This window comes from Meles meles, chromosome 13, assembly GCF_922984935.1.
Source record: "Meles meles chromosome 13, mMelMel3.1 paternal haplotype, whole genome shotgun sequence".
NCBI lineage: Eukaryota > Metazoa > Chordata > Mammalia > Carnivora > Mustelidae > Meles > Meles meles.
Window position 1 is genome coordinate 53169903 of NC_060078.1, and position 17862 is coordinate 53187764.

The 17862-nt window shown below is 46.7% G+C and overlaps 1 protein-coding gene across 1 annotated transcript; it reads left to right on the forward strand.

The window, feature by feature from the left end:
- Positions 1 to 792: 792 nt before the first annotated feature.
- Positions 793 to 7246, forward strand: HHEX (hematopoietically expressed homeobox). Its single transcript, XM_046026143.1, has 4 exons — positions 793 to 1408; positions 3485 to 3663; positions 3876 to 3926; positions 6142 to 7246. Exons 1-4 carry the CDS (start codon positions 1039 to 1041, stop codon positions 6358 to 6360), a joined length of 819 nt encoding a protein of 272 aa, XP_045882099.1. The 5' UTR covers positions 793 to 1038; the 3' UTR covers positions 6361 to 7246.
- The last annotated feature ends 10616 nt before the right edge of the window (positions 7247 to 17862 follow it).

Below are 17862 nucleotides of genomic sequence, written 5' to 3' on the forward strand. Positions count from 1 at the left end.
TTGGCCCTCAGGCGAGTGGAGCTGCACAGAGCCGAGGCCACAAGGCGTAGAGCCACGAATTCAATAGAAAACACGTGCAAAACGGGAAAGCGGTGCTGAGCGCAGCTGCGACCTCCAGGACCCGGGGATAGGGGACACAGAGCAACTCCCATTGGGGCGGAGAAGACTGCACAACTTCTACCTGGCACTGTAAGACCCAGGCTTTCCCCTGATTCCTTCCCAAAGCGGCTTCTGCCAGCGACCTCACGGAAGTGGCCGAGTGCGGGGGGCCCACAGATGCAATGGGCTGGAGCGGCCAAGAGCCCGGGGCACCCGAAGTCTCATCGTCCTTACGCCAACTGGGACGTAGCTAAGGGCTAGAGCTCTCTCTTTGGAGCCGCCGCAGGAACTCAGGGCACTCTCCCGCTACGAGCTCCGGAGATGCCCCAGGCAACAGCCAGTGCCACCGTTACTCCAGGGAGCGCGCCGACAGGGAGAATACTTTCAGGTCGGCGAAGGGGCGGCTCTGCCGGTGGCCTCTCCGCCTGTCCGGCTCAAGCCTAGCCGCCCCGAGCCTGGGGCCGGCTACTGCCACCCTGGGCCCGGGCCCGGACGAGTGCCCCCCGAGTTTCGGCAGAGTTGCCTCCCAGCAGGAGCTGGGACTACTTGAGTCCGTGTTCCAGGCGCTACTTTCTTCCTGTCTCCCCACGACGGATGCGGCCTTAGGCTTCCTTCGAGGGCTTCCCTGGCCAGGGTGCCTGGCGCCCGGAGAGACGGCGGCAGCGGCCGGGAACCGAGGCGCACGGTCCCTGGAGCCTAAGGCGAGCGCGTCCCGGGGGGCGGGAGCTCGGCCGGCGGGGGCGGGCCGAGGGTGGGGGCGGGAGGCGGCTCCCGGGGCCCCTCGCCATTGGCCGCAGGGACCGGCGGCAGGAAGGGGCCAGAGAGCGCGGCCCCACCCCGTGGCCGGCAGAGCCTATCGCCGGGAGCGCGGAGCGCGGATAAATGTAGCGCCGCGGCGCGGGCCTCTAGCTCTCCGAGGGGCCGGAGCGCAGCGGAGCCATGCAGTACCCGCACCCCGGGCCGGCGGCGGCGGCGGCGGGCGCCGTGGGGGTGCCGCTGTACGCGCCCACGCCGCTGCTGCAGCCGGCGCACCCGACGCCGTTCTACATCGAGGACATCCTGGGCCGCGGGCCCGCCGCGCCCACCCCCACCCCCACGCTGCCGTCCCCCAACTCCTCCTTTACCAGCCTCGTGTCCTCCTACCGGACCCCGGTGTACGAGCCCACGCCGATCCACCCCGCCTTCTCGCACCACTCCGCCGCCGCGCTGGCCGCCGCCTACGGACCCGGCGGCTTCGGGGGCCCTCTGTACCCCTTCCCGCGGACGGTGAACGACTACACGCACGCCCTGCTCCGCCACGACCCCCTGGGTAAGGCGGCTGGGGTCATGGCGGGGCCGAGCCGCGGCGGCGGCGAGGAAGGCGCCACCCGGCAGGTGGCAGCGTCCAGGAGGCGGCGGGGGCGGAGGGGGAGGCAATAGAAAGTTGTGGCAAAAGCGATCGAAAAGCGGCTCTCGGGCGCGCGCGGGGACAGGAGGCGCGGGCCCCAGTGGCGCGCGGCCGGGGCTGACCGCACCATGACTCAGATTGGTTTTCCTGCACCTTGCAGGCGTCGGGGCGCGCGGGCCGGGGCGAGATCTCTGGCACGGCCGCGGGGGCTGGCGGCCGAAGGCAGCCCTGGGCGCGCGGGTCTCTCGGGATGGGGTCCCCTTAGCTGGAGGGACCGGGAAGGGAGTGCCAAGGCTCCCCGGACCAGCCCTGCGGAGTAGGGATAACTGCTGGGCCCCGGTGGTTACGAGGTTGGACCTGGTTCAACAAGCTTGTGCACTGAAAGAGCCTGACCCTTTCCGTTCATACAGGAAATCTTGAGTTCTCGATAGGAGTAAATCTGGTTTCAGAAGCTGTTAAGTGTTTTCCTGGCTGCATGAAGCAGACCCTTCCCCCGGAGTAGTGCACGCTGCTGATTATTTTATCGACATCCTCAATACAGACAAATTCAGGAAACACTCGACTTCTGATAGCCGGGATCCGTTTTTCTGATATTGTTCATTTCCTCTGTGTGGGATGTGACTTTATGGCAGCTAAAATAACCAGTTGCTTCCTTTTTTTCCCCCCTCCCCGAAGCTGTTTTGCACTAGTCTGAAGCCTGACGTAAGCAAAATCTGGAAAAAAAAAAACAATGCCAGCTTTCAAAGTGTTTGGGGGCAGGCCTGTAGACCGACGGACCGACGGACTGACAGACGTGTCTTTGGAGTAGGAAAGGCATCCAGGACACCTAGGGTATATGGTATTCGCGAGGCTTGCCCCCTCAGCGCTCGGCCTAAGAAATAAGCCAACTAAGCCAACGGTGACCCGCACTCCGGGTGGCCCTTGGCGGCTCTGGCATCTGAAGCCCCCCTGGGTGGGGGGAGATAAAGAAACGGGGCTCCTTTTCCTTTGGGCCCCCAGGGTTTTAAATTTACTTTCTGATATTGGCAGCTTCTCTGGGGACCCTAGAGACAAACTAACATTTTAATGCCTTCATGTTAATGACGCGGCCTCTAGCTCAGCCCTCCTCCTCCTTTCTCATCGTTAAGATTTGAAGGGGATTATATTTTAGCCTTTTTTGTTGTTGTTAAAGTGTCTATTTGGCTCCAGCTTCGAGGGTTCGGTCCGGTGGCCTCGGCGTGGCTGTGTGGGCCTGCTGGGGTGGGAGCCGGACCCTCAGCGGGGCCGGGCCTGGGGCGAACGTTTTCACAGAGCGCGCCCCGCGTTTCCTTGGGTTACTGCTGGGACCGCGCAGGAGGAAGCAAAGGGTTTTTCGAGATAGACCAACAGGAAACACATTGACGGAAATGTTGCCATAGCCCACGGGGTAGCTTTAACTGGCCGCCCCCGCCGCCGGGTGTGAAATCAGAGGAGGCCGCAGAGCGTTGGGACCAGGATTGGAAGCTCCGCTAGCGGCCTCACGTCGGCGTCCGGGCCCGAGGGCCTCCGGAGCAGGGTCCCTTCGGCGGCGCCTCGCCAGGACGCCTTGGGGAGTGGAACAGACCGGGCCCTCCCCAAGACGCGCCCTGGGGTCTTTGGAAAGTGCGGCTCACCCAGGGAGAGGGCCTGGAGGTGCAAAAAGTTCTATAGAAACTCGAGAGTGACTTTTTAAAGAGTGTCGTGGTATTTTAGGCTCGATTTATAGTGGCTCTTATCTTGGGGCTCCAAAGATTTGTACGTTTGAAATCAGCTGTGGGTGTGATGGCTGTTTGTGTGCGTCTGTGAGTGTACAAGGCGGCCTACGTGCCTACGGGTCCTTGGGTATGCATGTGTCTTGGTGTGAACGTATTGGGGCCTTGTGGGCGGGTGTATGCGAACACGTCTGGCTGAGTGTCCTTCTGCGTCCCCTACTCCCCTTTGTCACCTCCAGGGCCTGGCCGCTCCAGGGCTGTCCCTAACCGCTGCTCTCGCTGCCCGCAGGCAAACCCCTGCTCTGGAGCCCTTTCTTGCAGAGGCCTCTGCATAAAAGGAAAGGCGGCCAGGTCAGGTTCTCCAACGACCAGACCATCGAGTTGGAGAAGAAGTTTGAGACCCAGAAATACCTCTCTCCACCCGAGAGGAAGCGTCTGGCCAAGATGCTGCAGCTCAGCGAGAGACAGGTGAGCGCGCCTGCGGGGCTCGGGGCAGAGGCCTGGGGCGGGGGGTCGCGGGGCGGAAGACTGACGTGTCGCCAACCGTGCGCTCGGGCGTGCAGCGTCGCGCTGTCCAACGCCCGGAGCTCTGGCCGGCTCGACAGTGGCCTACAGCTTCTCCGTGACGCCCCAGGTCGCGTGAGTTCGTGGCAAGTATTTTTTCTCTCTCTCTCCTGTAGGTTAAAACCTGGTTTCAGAATCGACGCGCTAAATGGAGAAGACTGAAACAGGTATCGACATGGCTCTGTTTCTAGGGAAATAAATATTTTTATCATGTTATCTCAATGCGGGGCCTGTTATGGGTTGTATGCAAAAGTCATTTGAGAGACTATTTAACCTCTTCACCTTGATTAAAAAGGCAAATAGTCCTGCTGAAATTCAGGATGAGTTGCTCAGGTGGCAGTAATGCTAAAAGCACCTAATGCAGTTGCTATATCAATTATGCTTGGGTTTTCACACACTGGCTGGTAAAACTCCCGGCTAATTGTTTTATAAACCCCATATGTTGTTTATCTAATTAACGCAGGAAAGATAAAGTAATTGACAGTAAATGACTTAAGCAGTTATCTTTGGGAGAAAATTGTTTCTTTTATTTACACAGCCATAATAAAACCAGGCAGAGCTCAAGGGTAAATATAAGGAAATAAACACCTCTAAGTTTTGTTTGCACTGCTTTTTTTTTAAGAATAATTAAATATCAAAGAGTTTAAAATTATTTCCCGTCTAATGCCAGCTCTTAAAATGAATATTAGACCCGCAAGAGAATATACAAGCCTATTTGAAAAGTAGCTTAAAGTTACTAACAGTCTTTTTTCCAATGACCTTGTTACGCAAGATGTGATAAAAAGTAAAGGCTAATTCAGTTTTTGAAAAACTTCTATTGACTTAAAGCTAAAGATCTGCTTTTGATGTTCCAGTGTGGGTGTCTTCTTCAAAGTTATCTGACAATTGCAAAGTTATCTGACAATTGCTTTAATTGTTCATTTGCTAGTGTATATAGATAGAATAAAATATTTTTGAAAACCATAATACGAGTGGGGAAGTTGAAAGCAGTGTGTATTTTTAAATTTGGTGATCATAACTTTTTCATTAGAAATAAGATGGTGTCGGGGCACCTGGGTGGCTCAGTGGGTTAAAGCCTTTGCCTTCAGCTCAGGTCATGATCTCAGGGTTCTGGGATCGAGCCCCACATCGGGCTCTCTGCTCCGTGGAGAGCCTGCTTCCTTCTCTCTCTCTGCCTGCCTCTCTGCCTAGTTGTGATTTCTCTCTGTCAAATAAATAAAATATTAAAAAAAAAAGAAATAAGATGGTGTCACAAAGAGCACTTTGAGACAGAAAATAAATTTCCCATAATTTCATTATTCTAACATGATTTCAAAATCTGTAGATTCCCTCTCAATCTAACCTTGTACATCTATTTGTTACTTAGTTGCAAGCCCGGTGAATATATTATTCTATAGTCTTGCAATAAAAAAAACCCCTTGGGAATATTTCTCTGTAGTGTTTATGTCTATTTTAGACAGAATTAAAAATTCACTCACTTGTTTAGTTCTTGGTCAAAGTCTTGACTGCAGTTTACCAGGGATTTTTAAAATAGTGGTTCCTGGGGCACCTGGGTGGTTTAATTGTTGAAGTGTCTGCCTTTGGCTCAGGTCATGATCCCAGGGTCCTGGGATGGGACCCCCGCACTGGGCTCCTGCTCAGCAGAGAGCCTGCTTCTCCCTCTCTCCAGTGCTTGTGCTCTTTCTCTCTCTCTGTCAAAGTCTTTAAAAAAAAAAAAAAAGTGGTTCCTTTGTAATATGGGAATATATTTTCCAGAAATATCCCCTGGATTTTCAATTAATTATAGTTAATTTCCTCCCTTTACAGTTGGCAGCATTCTTCCAGTTCTGCATTTTTACCTTTGCCATGATTTTGTAACTCGTTAAGTGTATTTTTAAGTTTATAAATTTACTCCAGAAATTGGGTGAAAAAGGATTCAATTTAATAATTTTGAAACTTTCCCTTAATTCACTACTTAGCATTCATATTTTTTAAATGTCTGGAAGACCCTGTTAACCTGCAAGGTTTAAAAATACTTGTAGAAAGAAGATAGTGTGTACTTGTAGTGATCTAATCTCTCCTTCCTCTAAACTTTTAAGAATTTTGAGACCATGAGGATGGGCTGGAGCTAACTGTTCGTTTGACACAATACAGTTAGTTATATTTGTGACTGGTTGTTCTTATCTGGTAAGAGAATGATCTTTCTTTGATATGACAGGCACTTTTCTTCCAAAATGAGAAAGAAGTACAAGTATGTATTTTCTGAATAAAAAGTACAGATGAGAGCAATAGATAAACTAAAGATTTTAAGGGTGATAGAGAATGAAAACACATTTTGATTTATGTCTCTTATGTCTTCCTATTTCACAAGCCTATCAATTTCCACTTTCATTCCTTTTTCAGGAGAACCCTCAAAGCAATAAAAAAGAAGAACTGGAAAGTTTGGACAATCCCTGTGACCAGAGGCAAGACTTGCCCAGTGAGCAGAATAAAGGTGCTTTGGATAGCTCTCAATGTTCACCCTCCCCTGCCTCCCAGGAAGACCTTGAATCAGAGATTTCAGAGGATTCTGATCAGGAAGTGGACATTGAGGGCGATAAAGGCTATTTTAATGCTGGATGATGATCACTGACATTGGCACATTCAGAAAACTGGACTTGGGACTAACGTTTGCTACAGAAAATCTCCATAGATATACTGAAAAGCTATGAGAAAGGGAATAATTTTCTGGTATTCTGGAAATCTGAACTATTTAGTGGCTGGCTAAGCAGCAAACTTACACTGAAACCTTAATTTTGACTTAAATGGTTTATGTACTGATTGTAGGTTATATGATGAAGGGACTCTTCACTGTTTAAATTCCCCCTTTTTAAAGAAGTAAATTGTTTTTTCTATTTATAAAAAGCAATTTTGAACAGTTTGTTTTAATTTTTAAGTTATAACTAAAGATTTTAATAAGATCTTCTTGAATGACTTTTTAATCTGTATCTACATCCCACTTAATAGGGAAGCAAAAGGGCACCTCAGATCCAGAGGTATGCCTTGGTAAGGGGCCCACATTTCAGGCAGCCTTGGAATATTTTAAAAGGAACTTCCTCCTTTTTATATTGTATTCTTATACTGCCTTAAATCCAATATGATCTCAGAGCTCCTGTCTAGGGGACGTGTGTGTGTTTTTTTTTTTTTGTCAGAGAGACATAGTTGATAAGAATCTTAAATGCTTGTTTTGCACTATCACTTAGTACCTTATATGACCAAGCTGTTAAGGGAATAGTACCAGGCAATTCAAGCAGAGAAACTGACTCGTCGGTGACTAAAATTAATCACAGATGGACTAGAAGTAGCAGGTTAATTAAATGTAAGTAGACTGTAGATATTGTGTTTTATAGCAAACTGTTTATAATGTGTGTATATATAATTGTTCACTGTAAAAAAAAAAATGACCAAAATGGTGTTTTTTTTAAAATGAATAACTTGTGTATAAAATAAACCCGTCGATGGGACGACTGACGACTGACCTCCAGGGGCCTCTCATTCTTTCAGTGAAACAAACACCTCTCACCTTTCCTTTCAGCGCCTCCCGGGTCCCGGTGCCGCGCTGGGCTGGGCGCGGGGGCGCGGGGTAGCGGGCGGGTGGGCCCGGGGAAGTAGATTTGGAACTTTCCCTCCAGGGGGAGGGGAGCTGGGGGCGGGGGAGGGGTTCGACGTGTGTGCGTCGCGGCAAGGGGAGGTTCCCGGCTTCGGATACCGAGCGCGGCGGGTCTGAGACCCCCGCGCGCCAGGCGGCTGGAAAAGCCCGGGCCGAGGCCGGCTGTGCCGGGGAGCGCGGGGCCGCCGAACCCCATCGATTTGCCTCGGCTCCCAGGCTGGCCCGGGCCGCCGTCCTTGACCGGCGTGAGTCAACACTGTGTCATCCCTTGGCGGCTAAGCCCGGGTAGGGGGGTCCGCGGAGGGGGTGAGGGGGGTAGCCTGCCGGGGGAGAGCGGGGCGGCAGTTGGTGTGGAGACCGCGGGTCTCAAGTTTCGGCGAACTTCACAAGCGCCCGCAGAGCTTCTCGAAACTCTTGGCCAACCGTGTCGCCAGAGTTTCTGACTTGGTAGGTCTGGGGTGGGACCGGGAATTTGCACTTCAGCACGTGCACAGGTGATGTCAGAGCTGCTGGGAGGAGGACCGTGCTTTTGAGAACCGCCGTTCTAAGGCGCTCCTCGACAGAAGCAAGTGGGGCCCGCATACCCCCTCACTCCCCTCTCACCTGCTTCGCTTCTCCCAATAACTCCTCCCAGTGTGGGAGCAGGGGGCCGGGAGCAATGAAATGGAGAAAGAGGAAGCGGGGCCGGGCGTCTAGGCGGGTGGGAGCCAGAGTCAGCTGTGGGACCCTAGCCGGCCCGAGGAAGGGCTACTGTGAGAGGGAGAATGGCAGTGCCAGGTAAGGGGGGGTGTGGGGCTGAGAGGAAGAAGGGCCTGAGGTTTCTGACTCGCCCAGCTGCTTGCCTAGTGGAGCCATCAGGTCCCTGACATTCCAGGAAAATGACATTCCAGGCCTGTTGGGGGAGAGATCCAGAAATCTCTTCCTCTAGTCTGGGCCTGCATGGAAGCCTCTAGCTGTTTGTGGCGGTGGGTGCCTCCCGACTGAGGGCACCCACACGATGCAATAACTCTGCCCCTGGCGTGGCTGACCAGGGCTATGGTTTCCCAGACATGGGCACTCCAGTGAAGACAGAGTGAAAAGGTTATTGCTTCTAGGGAATTGTTACAACCTGCCTCCTTAGATTCCAAGAAGGCCCCTGGAAATGCCTGCAAATTTGAATTTCTGAGAAAACTAGCACCAGGTCCTTAAGCAGAGAGGTGTGAATAGGCCTGGAAGTTTAATAATTTGGGTTGGAGTTTCAGTTCTTGGCCTCAGTTCTCTCATCTGTGGAATGGAGATGGTCTAGTTGACCTATGTGATCCTTTCCAGTCCCCAAATTCCCAACTCAATTCAAGCTCTTTATCTTTATGGTTCCCCTTATTCTCTGTGTCTTCTCAGTGTTGGAGCCCAAAGTAGACCTAGTAGCTGCAGGCTCCAAACTCTCAGATTCTGCCTGACAGTTTACCTCTAGGTTTCAAGGGTCATAATCAGTCTCGTTGGAAAATGGGACTGTCTATCAGACTTTTGGAGAATGGGAGGCTTGTGGGCCTAATAACTGAATTAAAGCAATCTTGAAATCAGTTCGTGTGTGTTTCGCTCCTGGAGATAACCTCTGGTTAATGTTTATTCTTTTTTTTTTTTTTTTTAAGATTTTATTTATTTATTTGAGAGACAGAGATCATAAGTAGGCAGAGAAGCAGAGAGAGAGGAGGAAGCTGAGCGGAGAGCCTGATGCGGGGCTCCATCCCAGGACCCTGGGATCATGACCTGAGCTGAAGGCAGAGGCCTTAACCCACTGAGCCACTCAGGCGCCCCAAGTTAATATTTATTCTTGAGAATAACTGTATCATGATGATGAGGCTGAGAAATACAGGCTTATGTATTGATTGACACTAGAAAAGTTGAAGGGTGAAATACTGTTTTAAAGTAGACAGTTTCTTGAATCCAGGATGTTTTCTAGCTTAAAGTTATTCCTAACCCTTCTTCCAGTTGCTCATATTCTGAATCTAAACATAGTCTTAAGAATCAAGAGTATGTACACCAGAGAAGTACGGTATTCTCAGGGTACGGGTTGGCATTAACTGTTTTCAAAATGCCCCATTGCAGATTGCCAAGGATATTTACAAATTCTTCCTACAATCCAGGCATTTTTTCATTTGTTTGTCTTTTGGCTATTTCATGTTGAAGCAGCATGTATGACCTTTACAGCACAACTCCTGTCTTGTTTTTAACTCTTTTTATCAGGAGATTCAACTTGAAAACGGTTATCATTTAGCAGAAAGACAAACAGAAAAGCACATTTTTGTAAGCAAAACGTTAATGATTGGAAGAATTGCCCTAATTTCACCATGACAGTGTGTGATTAATCCCCTGGGTCATGTACTTATACTTTAAGTTATTCAGTTCGTTGGTCTTTGATATTCAGAAGCCTTTCTAACTTAATAGGATATTGATTTTGTTGGATGATGTACTTTGACTCTTTAAACAACATCACTTTTAGGGATGACTAGCCCGCTGTGTAGTATTTTATTTAGAGAACTATTGCATAAGGTTTCTTTTTCTTACTTTTTATGGTTTTCTCAGGGTGAAAGCTGATAAAACATCTTGTGGGAAAAGAGGAAACCATCTCTGATAGTGAAAGTACCTATTCTCTTTCAACATTTCTGACAACCCTTTTTTTTTTTTCCCCTTTGGTGGTTTCATTGCTGTGAATATTCATTTTACTTAATGGAGGCAGGGCAGAGATTCAAGAAAATGTATTTGGACTTGGGGGAAGTGCACTTTGATGAGGATAGACTGCCCTTACCAATATTCCCATTCCAGTTACACGGCCTTGTGGAACTCAGGTTCAAAAGCTCACCCTTTCGATTTTTCTTTAAAATCTAATAATCTATGATCTTTTAACTCTGTGAGTGGAGGTGAGACTTTTGTGACTCTTGACAACATGGGACAGAATGTGGAGAACCAGTCACCCAGGATGCTTCTAAATGGTTAGGAATCTGGTATCTTGTAGTAAAAATAATCAGATGTTGTCCCAACATTTTCCTTCCTTCACTTTAGTTTTCATGAAATTCCAGCTGGACTCTGTATTTGTCTAATGGAATTCTGTCCCCTGAATCATTTTTTGGTATTGTTGTTAAATCCAAACAACAAGCATTTTGGAGATTCCTATCACCCACCAAAATATCTGAGATCCAAGGTTCAGAACTGCAGCTACCCCTTCAGGTCTGGCTGAGGGGACTCCAATGTCAGGAATTATACCGTCATGGCTAAGAGCCGGGCTGGAAGAATGGCTCTCTTACTGGTTGGGGGCCTTGGGAAATGTGAATTCTCAGTGCAGTTCCTAGAGAGGTGGGCTGTTCACCTGAGAGCAAACATCATCCCTGGGATACAGTAGGCACAAAGTGTTAGCTAGAAAAACTAGAAAGCCCTCACTGACTCTCTTCTTTTAAGGTAGCTCTTTGATTTGTTGTAGTTGGTGGTAAAGCTCTTCAGTCGGATGTACACAAATCTCTGCAGACAATGGAGAGGGCTGCGGGGAGGAGACCTTGGAGCTGGCAAAGGCATTTCCTGTCTGCGGAGGATCTTGACTTTGGAGCATCCGGCGATTGCCGCGAGGTTTTCGAGGGGGCTGAACACTTTTCCGTGTAGCTACTTAAAAAAAAAGAAAAGGGGAGGGAAGGTCACTGCCAATTTCAAGCGATTTTCCAGATGAAAGCCAATGAGATGGCTTCTCATTAAAAAAAAGAAGAAGAAGAAGAAGAAAGAAAGAAAAAAAAGCATATTTTCTAATCATTAGAATTTTTTCTAATTTGAAAGGGAAGTTTGGTATCATTCAGAATCTTATTCAAAAATCTCGGGGCGCCTGGGTGGCTCAGTGGCTTAAAGCCTCTGCCTTCGGCTCCATGATCCCAGCGTCCTGGGATCGAGCCCCACATCAGGCTCTCTGCTCAACAGGGAGCCTGCTTCCTCCTTTCTCTCTGCCTGCCTCTCTGCTTACTTGTGATCTCTGTCTGTCAAATAAATAAGTAAAAATCTTAAAAAAAAAAAAAATCTCATCACCCTCCAAAGACAACTGCAGGAAAATGTTAACGGTACGACCCCCCCAAGATACTTGCAGGAAGAGAAATGCCTGTTGAGTTTGTCTCCATGAAACTTGTTTATATTTTTCTTTTGTAGTTTAATTCTGACCTTCATCCTTCCTTGCCTATTTGCTTCTTTTTAATCATTTCCTTTCTCCACTCCACCTACTCGCACCCCCGCCCCCTTTCAGGATTTCTCTTCCTCATTCATTTTATTTCCCCATTAAGAATAAAAAACGACTGGTCTCAGTTCTTCAGATGTCACAATTCGGGCCAAGATTTTCTTCAAATATACAGAAATGTTCAGTTTTCAGGTGGAAATTCTAGGTTTGAGGAAGATGTTGCTGGACTCCTAATACACTACCCTCATCCCTCCAAAGACAGTTCTTTAGTTTAGCTCCCCCGCCCCCCGCTTTTGGACCACGATAAGTAATAATAGTGAAAGTAATGATATTTGTCCCTCTGGAATGCCTAGGTGGCTCAGCTGGTTAAGCATCCCACTCTTGATCTCACATCAGGCCTTGAGCTCAGGGTCATGAGTTCAAGACCCACCTGGAGCCTACTTAAGAAAATAATAATATTTATCCCTCTAGGAGTTAAGCCCTGAGTAGCAGTTGGGATGTGATGGAGGTGATGGCAGAGGGGGAGGCTAGGGAAGGAGAGTGGGTTGGGGTTGGGGGTGTGTGTGTGCTAGAGATGAAAGAGGGCAGAGAGTAAGTATGACTAGAATCTTCAGAGGTTTCTGACTCCAGAATTTTGAAGAAGTAATTATGGAGTGGTATTGTCCGCCTCCAGTCACGCAGATCTCTTGGCTTTTTTTTTTTTTTTTTAAGGATTTTGTTTATTTATTTGACAGACAGAGATCACAAGCAGGCAGAGAGGCAGGCAGAGAGAGAGAGAAGGGGAAGCAGGCTCCCTGCTGAGCAGGGAGCCCAATGTGGGGCTCGATTCCAGGATCTGGGAGATCATGACCTGAGGACCTGAGCCGAAGGCAGAGGCTTAACCCACTGAGCCACCAGGCGCCCCTCTCTTGGCTTTTAGATTCCCACTTTCCTCCCTCTGGAATTCTCTTTCCCCAGAAAACCTGAGAGCTGGCTCTCTCAGGTCCTCTAGGCTTGGACTTCCCTAGCCACCCTAAAATCACTGTCTAAAATCACAACCCCCTCTTCCCATTCGCCTCCCACAATTTGTTTTATTTCATTTACTGTAATTTTCATTTATTAGCAGAGAGCCCGATGTGGGGCTCGATTCCAGGATCCTGAGATCATGACCTGAGCCGAAGGCAGAGGCTTAACCACTGAGCCACCCAGGTGCCCCAATAAATAAAATTTTAAAAATGTTAAAAAAAATAAATCTGGAAGGACTTACGATACGGTATAGGAGATACGCAGTTTCTGTCTGTGTAGCCTTTCATTCTATTTTGCCAGGAAACCAATAAACTGGAGTACGATTCCAGTCTTCTGAGGACCCAAGCATTATAAAATATGCTTCATGCTTTTCTTTTTTTTTTTTTTAAGATTTATTTATTTATTTATTTGACAGAGAGAGATCACAAGTAGGCAGAGAGGCAGGCAGAGAGAGTGAGAGGGAAGCAGGCTCCCTGCCAAGCAGAGAGCCCGATGCGGGGCTCGATCCCAGGACCCTGAGATCATGACCCGAGCCGAAGGCAGCGGCTTAAACCACTGAGCCACCCAGGCGCCCCTGCTTCATGCTTTTCAAGGTGTTAAAAAAAGTTCTGTCACTGGTCCATGTCGTTCGGTGTTCCTATTAAATACATTGTTAAGTACCATTACATTTACTCCCCGTCTGACTCACCGATGAATTTTCCACAAGGTTCTCTGAACACAGAACAGCGCAAGGGTTTATTCTAGCATCCGTTGCATCTAGCACTGTGTTTGGCATGTGGTAAGCTTTTAATAAATGTTGTACCACAGAATGAAGAGTGAAAACCATTTGCCTTCCCCAGTGGAGAGGGGAGACATTTCTCCCCTTTTCTGAGTTGTGCACTGTTACTATGTTTCCTACTCATTGGCCACAGGAACACTGCTTTCCTGGATGGCTCCAGGAGCACAGCAGAGAGCAGTACAGGGCCTGCAAGCCCTGGAGAATCTGGGGGCTGCTGCAAGGGTGGGGTGGGGGGTGGGGGACGCGTTAAGTCTATTTAAGCCTACAAGCACTAAAAGAAGATGAGCTTCCCCCTCTTTTTACCGACATGAATATGAAGAGGAAGTGCTTTTGTGGGTTTGTATTGGTTGTTTTTCCCTTTAGATTTGGCAATTTCATTCAATTTCACATTCACACTTCTCAGTTTCAATCAAGAGGTTTATTTGGAATATGCCTATTTTCCTGAAAACTGACACCATTTGTGGTTATTACTACTATTTTTAGTGATGTCATCCATTTAGCAGCTGGAAGCAGGAAAGCTCAAATGTTTTTAAATGATTTCTTAAAGTATTTCATGGATTGCAAAGAAACAATTGTAGAAGGAACATAAAATGTGTTTGCTTCACAACCAGGTTCAAAGTTTTCGCCTTCCTTAGCTGCTTATGGAATCTGCATTACTATAGACTTTACATTAATTGTAAATTAGACCAGACTAATTCAATAAATGTTTAAAAAATGGCCCCTGAGTGCAGGCTCAGACGTCCAGAGGAAGTGGTTTCTTAGACACCTACCTCCCATATAATGACTCGATGGTACGTAGGTGGAAGGGAGTGAGATAGTTATGATGATGTATGGTGCTGTTAATTAGTTAATTGAAAGTAACATTTTTAGCTTCACTAAGCAATTACCTGACCTCATTAAGGTCTTTAAAATCACCCAAATGCCATTTTGCCTGAAACAGCTGCCCCTCCTTTAGATGTTATTTCAGGCATTAAGAAAAGCACAATGCTAATGGCAACCAGGGAATATAAGCCTGCCATTTCTGGAACATATTGTTCTGAATCTTAGCCATTATTCAGTATTATCTGTCCTATGTAAATATGAGACACTAAAATTTCTTTACATTTGTATGGTTTTACTTTTCAGAAAGTTTTTTGAAGTATGTTTACAAACTATGTATTTTTAACAAATGAAATAATTTTTTAAAATGGTGTCAATTTTATTTTAATTTTAATTTTTAAGGAAACTTCTTGTTAGAGTATAGCTTACATTCAAGAAGTTAACAATCATGTGTGTATGGCTCACAAAGTGATTGCCACATAACTGGAATATAATGATACAGAACATACTATTGGATCTCTAGAAGCACCCCCCGCCCTTTTTAAAAATTTATTAATGAGAGACGGAGAGACAGAGAGAGGCAGAGGCAGAGGGAGAAACAGGCTTCCCATGGAGCAGGGAGCCTGTTGGAGAACTTGATCCCAGGACCCTAGGTTCACGACCTGAACCCAAGGCGGATGCTTAACGGACTGAGCCACCCAGGCACCCCTAGAAGCCACCTTTTTGCCTCTCTCTGGGTCATTGTCTCCAAGGCCATCCCAATGAAAACCACTATCCTGATCCTAAATTTTTTTAAAGATCTTATTTTTTAAAGATTTAATTTGATTTATTTATTTACTTATTTTTAAAAGATTTTATTTTATTTATTTGACAGAGAGAGTAAGGGAACACTTGCAGGGGGAGTGGGAGAAGAAGAAGCAGGGTTCCTGCTGGCAGGGAGCTCGTGTGGGGCTTGATCTCAGAATCCTGGGATCAGGACCTGAGCTGAAGGCAAATGCTTAATGACTGAGCCACCCAGGTGCCCCAAGATTTTATTTTATTTATTTTTTTAAACTTTTTTTTTTAAAGATTTTATTTATTTATTTGACAGACAGATTACAAGTAGGCAGAGAGACAGGCAGAGAGGAGGAAGCAGGCTCCCCACTGAACAGAGAGCCTGATGTGGGGCTCGATCCCAGCACCCTGGGATCATGACCTGAGCCGAAGGCAGAGGCTTAACCCACCGAGCCACCCAGGCCCCCCAAGATTTTATTTTCTTAAGTAATCTCTACACCCAACATGGGTCTCAAACTCAAAACTCTGAGATCAAGAGTCGCATGTTCTACTGACTGAACCAGCCAGGAGCCCTGTCACAATTCTGATTCTAAACAGCATAGATTCACCTGCTGATTTTTGAACTTTATATAAATAGAATCCTGCAGTATGTTCTCTTTTGCCTCTGGCTTCTTTCGCTTACTTTTTTTTTTTTTTAAGATTTTATTTATTTGACAGAGAGACAGTGAGAGAGGGAACACAAGCAGGGGGAGTAGGAGAGGGAGAAGCAGGCCTCCCGTCGAGCAGGAAGCCCGATGTGATGCAGGGCTCTATCCTAGGACCCTGGGATCATGACCTGAGCTGAAGGCAGATGCTTAACGACCGAGCCACCCAGATGTTCTTTTCATTTGCTTTTTTTGTTGGTAAAATTCAGCCGTGTTACTGTGTGATGTCATTTGTTCATTCCAGCTGTTGTGTGCAGTAGGTGATTGTATGAATTTTCATGCTACCTTAAATAATGTATCTGAACATAAAAAACTGTACCATACAATTTATGAACATTTAAAAACAATATCACTGTTCACATATTGTAACCAGGTGCTTATTTGTTCAAAAGTCATGCTCAGTATGTAATTCTAAGAGTCCTAGATGCACAGGGGTGCCTGGCTGCCTCAGGTGATTAAGCGTCTGCCTTTGGCTCGGGTCATGTTCCCGAGGTTCTGGGATCAAGCCCCACATCAGAATCCCTGCTCACCCGGGAGGCTGCTTCTCCCCTCCCTCTGCTGCTCCCTGCTGCTTGTGCTCACTCACTCTCTCTCTCTCTCTCAAATACAAAAATAAATAAATAAATAACACATTAATACACATTAATATCTTAAATTTCAGTGGTTATACACTTGAGGTGTTGAAGGGTGCAAGGAGTCTCTCATTCCATGGGCCCTCTGGTAGATTCCTGATCTGGGCTGCCTCTTCTACTTGCTCTCAGTTCTAGGGTTGAGTCAAGGCTCAGTCTCTAGAAAAGCCTATCACAGCTCACCCTATGGAAGAGTTCTCAGGAAAGCATCGTCAGTTGATTGTAATTCTTCTATCAGATTATTAAATTAATTCAACCATTCCCTCCACAAACATTTACTGAGTACCTACTATGTGCCAGGGGACTTTGAGAATCACTGGGTATATAAATTTGGGTAAGACGCAGTAGTGTGACTTTGAAGACCAGAGGAAAAAAAATATCCTTTGGATTTCCAATATTTAAAGACAAAACTTTTTCTGTTCCAAGTATAATTATGATTTTCTTGCTGCATAATGGTTACATACCATTTCAGTTCCTGAGTTTGGCTTTACAAAAGCTCTTAACCAAACAGTCCACAGCAAAATGTTTAATGACACACGGACATTCCAAAGTTATAAATGATCACCTAAGGCAGCCCTCTTTATAGAATTGCCTCCTAGTGGCCTCTTCTTTCCTCATTTTCATCCTTGGCCTCATGTGCTTGCTTCATTCCCCCATGTCGTGTGGTTAGAACAATAATCAGAGTATCCTGAGCAAATGACATTATCTAGTATCTCATCCGCAGAGCTGTCATCTCTTCCTCACCATGTCCTTCCTTTCCCATAGAAGCTGTGCCTCTGCCCATCTCCCAGCGTTTCGTGCGTGTGACTCTGGCACCTCAGGCAGGTTGGTGGTTGGCCAGCTCTCTTCCTTCTCCTCAATCCCCCTTCTTTCTCTACATTTAATTCTTAATCTACCTGGAATTTATTTTGCCCCACAGTATGAAGTGAAGAACCAAATAAAAAATTTCCTTAAAATATCCAACCGAGTATCCCATTTATTTGGTAATCCTTACTTTATGGTCCTTTTTCTATATTAAATGTCTATAAATATATTGGCTTTTGGGTAACTTATAATGCTCTTACAATTTGGTTTCTGTATTTCATACATCTGTAGCTGAGTGTAAGAACCAGAATTTGCTTTCTGTAGCCCAAGGAGGAGAGCTCCTGGTCATCCTTCCATATAATCAACTTTCTCCTTCTCCCAAGGTGTGGGCTAGCTTTTTGAATAAAGAGCTAGCCTTCACGTGAGAGTCTACCATAACTGGGTCTTCCTGTTCATAACTCTTATAACACAGATAAAGGGGCTAGCAGAATGTACAAATCACGGACTCTAAGAAGCACAAAATTTAGGAAACTTCATGTGCTTCACTGTCTGACTCATCTGACATGGCAGAGCACGTACCCTCCCCTCCGGTTGTTCCATATTTTAAATTATACTAATTAAGGGTACGTATTGGGCAAAGCTTAGGTGAACAGAATAGCAAATTTACTGGAGGCTTATATTTTTTCAAATCTCTATTAATATTTATAGTAAAGATAAATGTTTTCTAGATCTAATTAACAATTTTTATTTATTTAGGTGAAATCCATATAATACAAAAT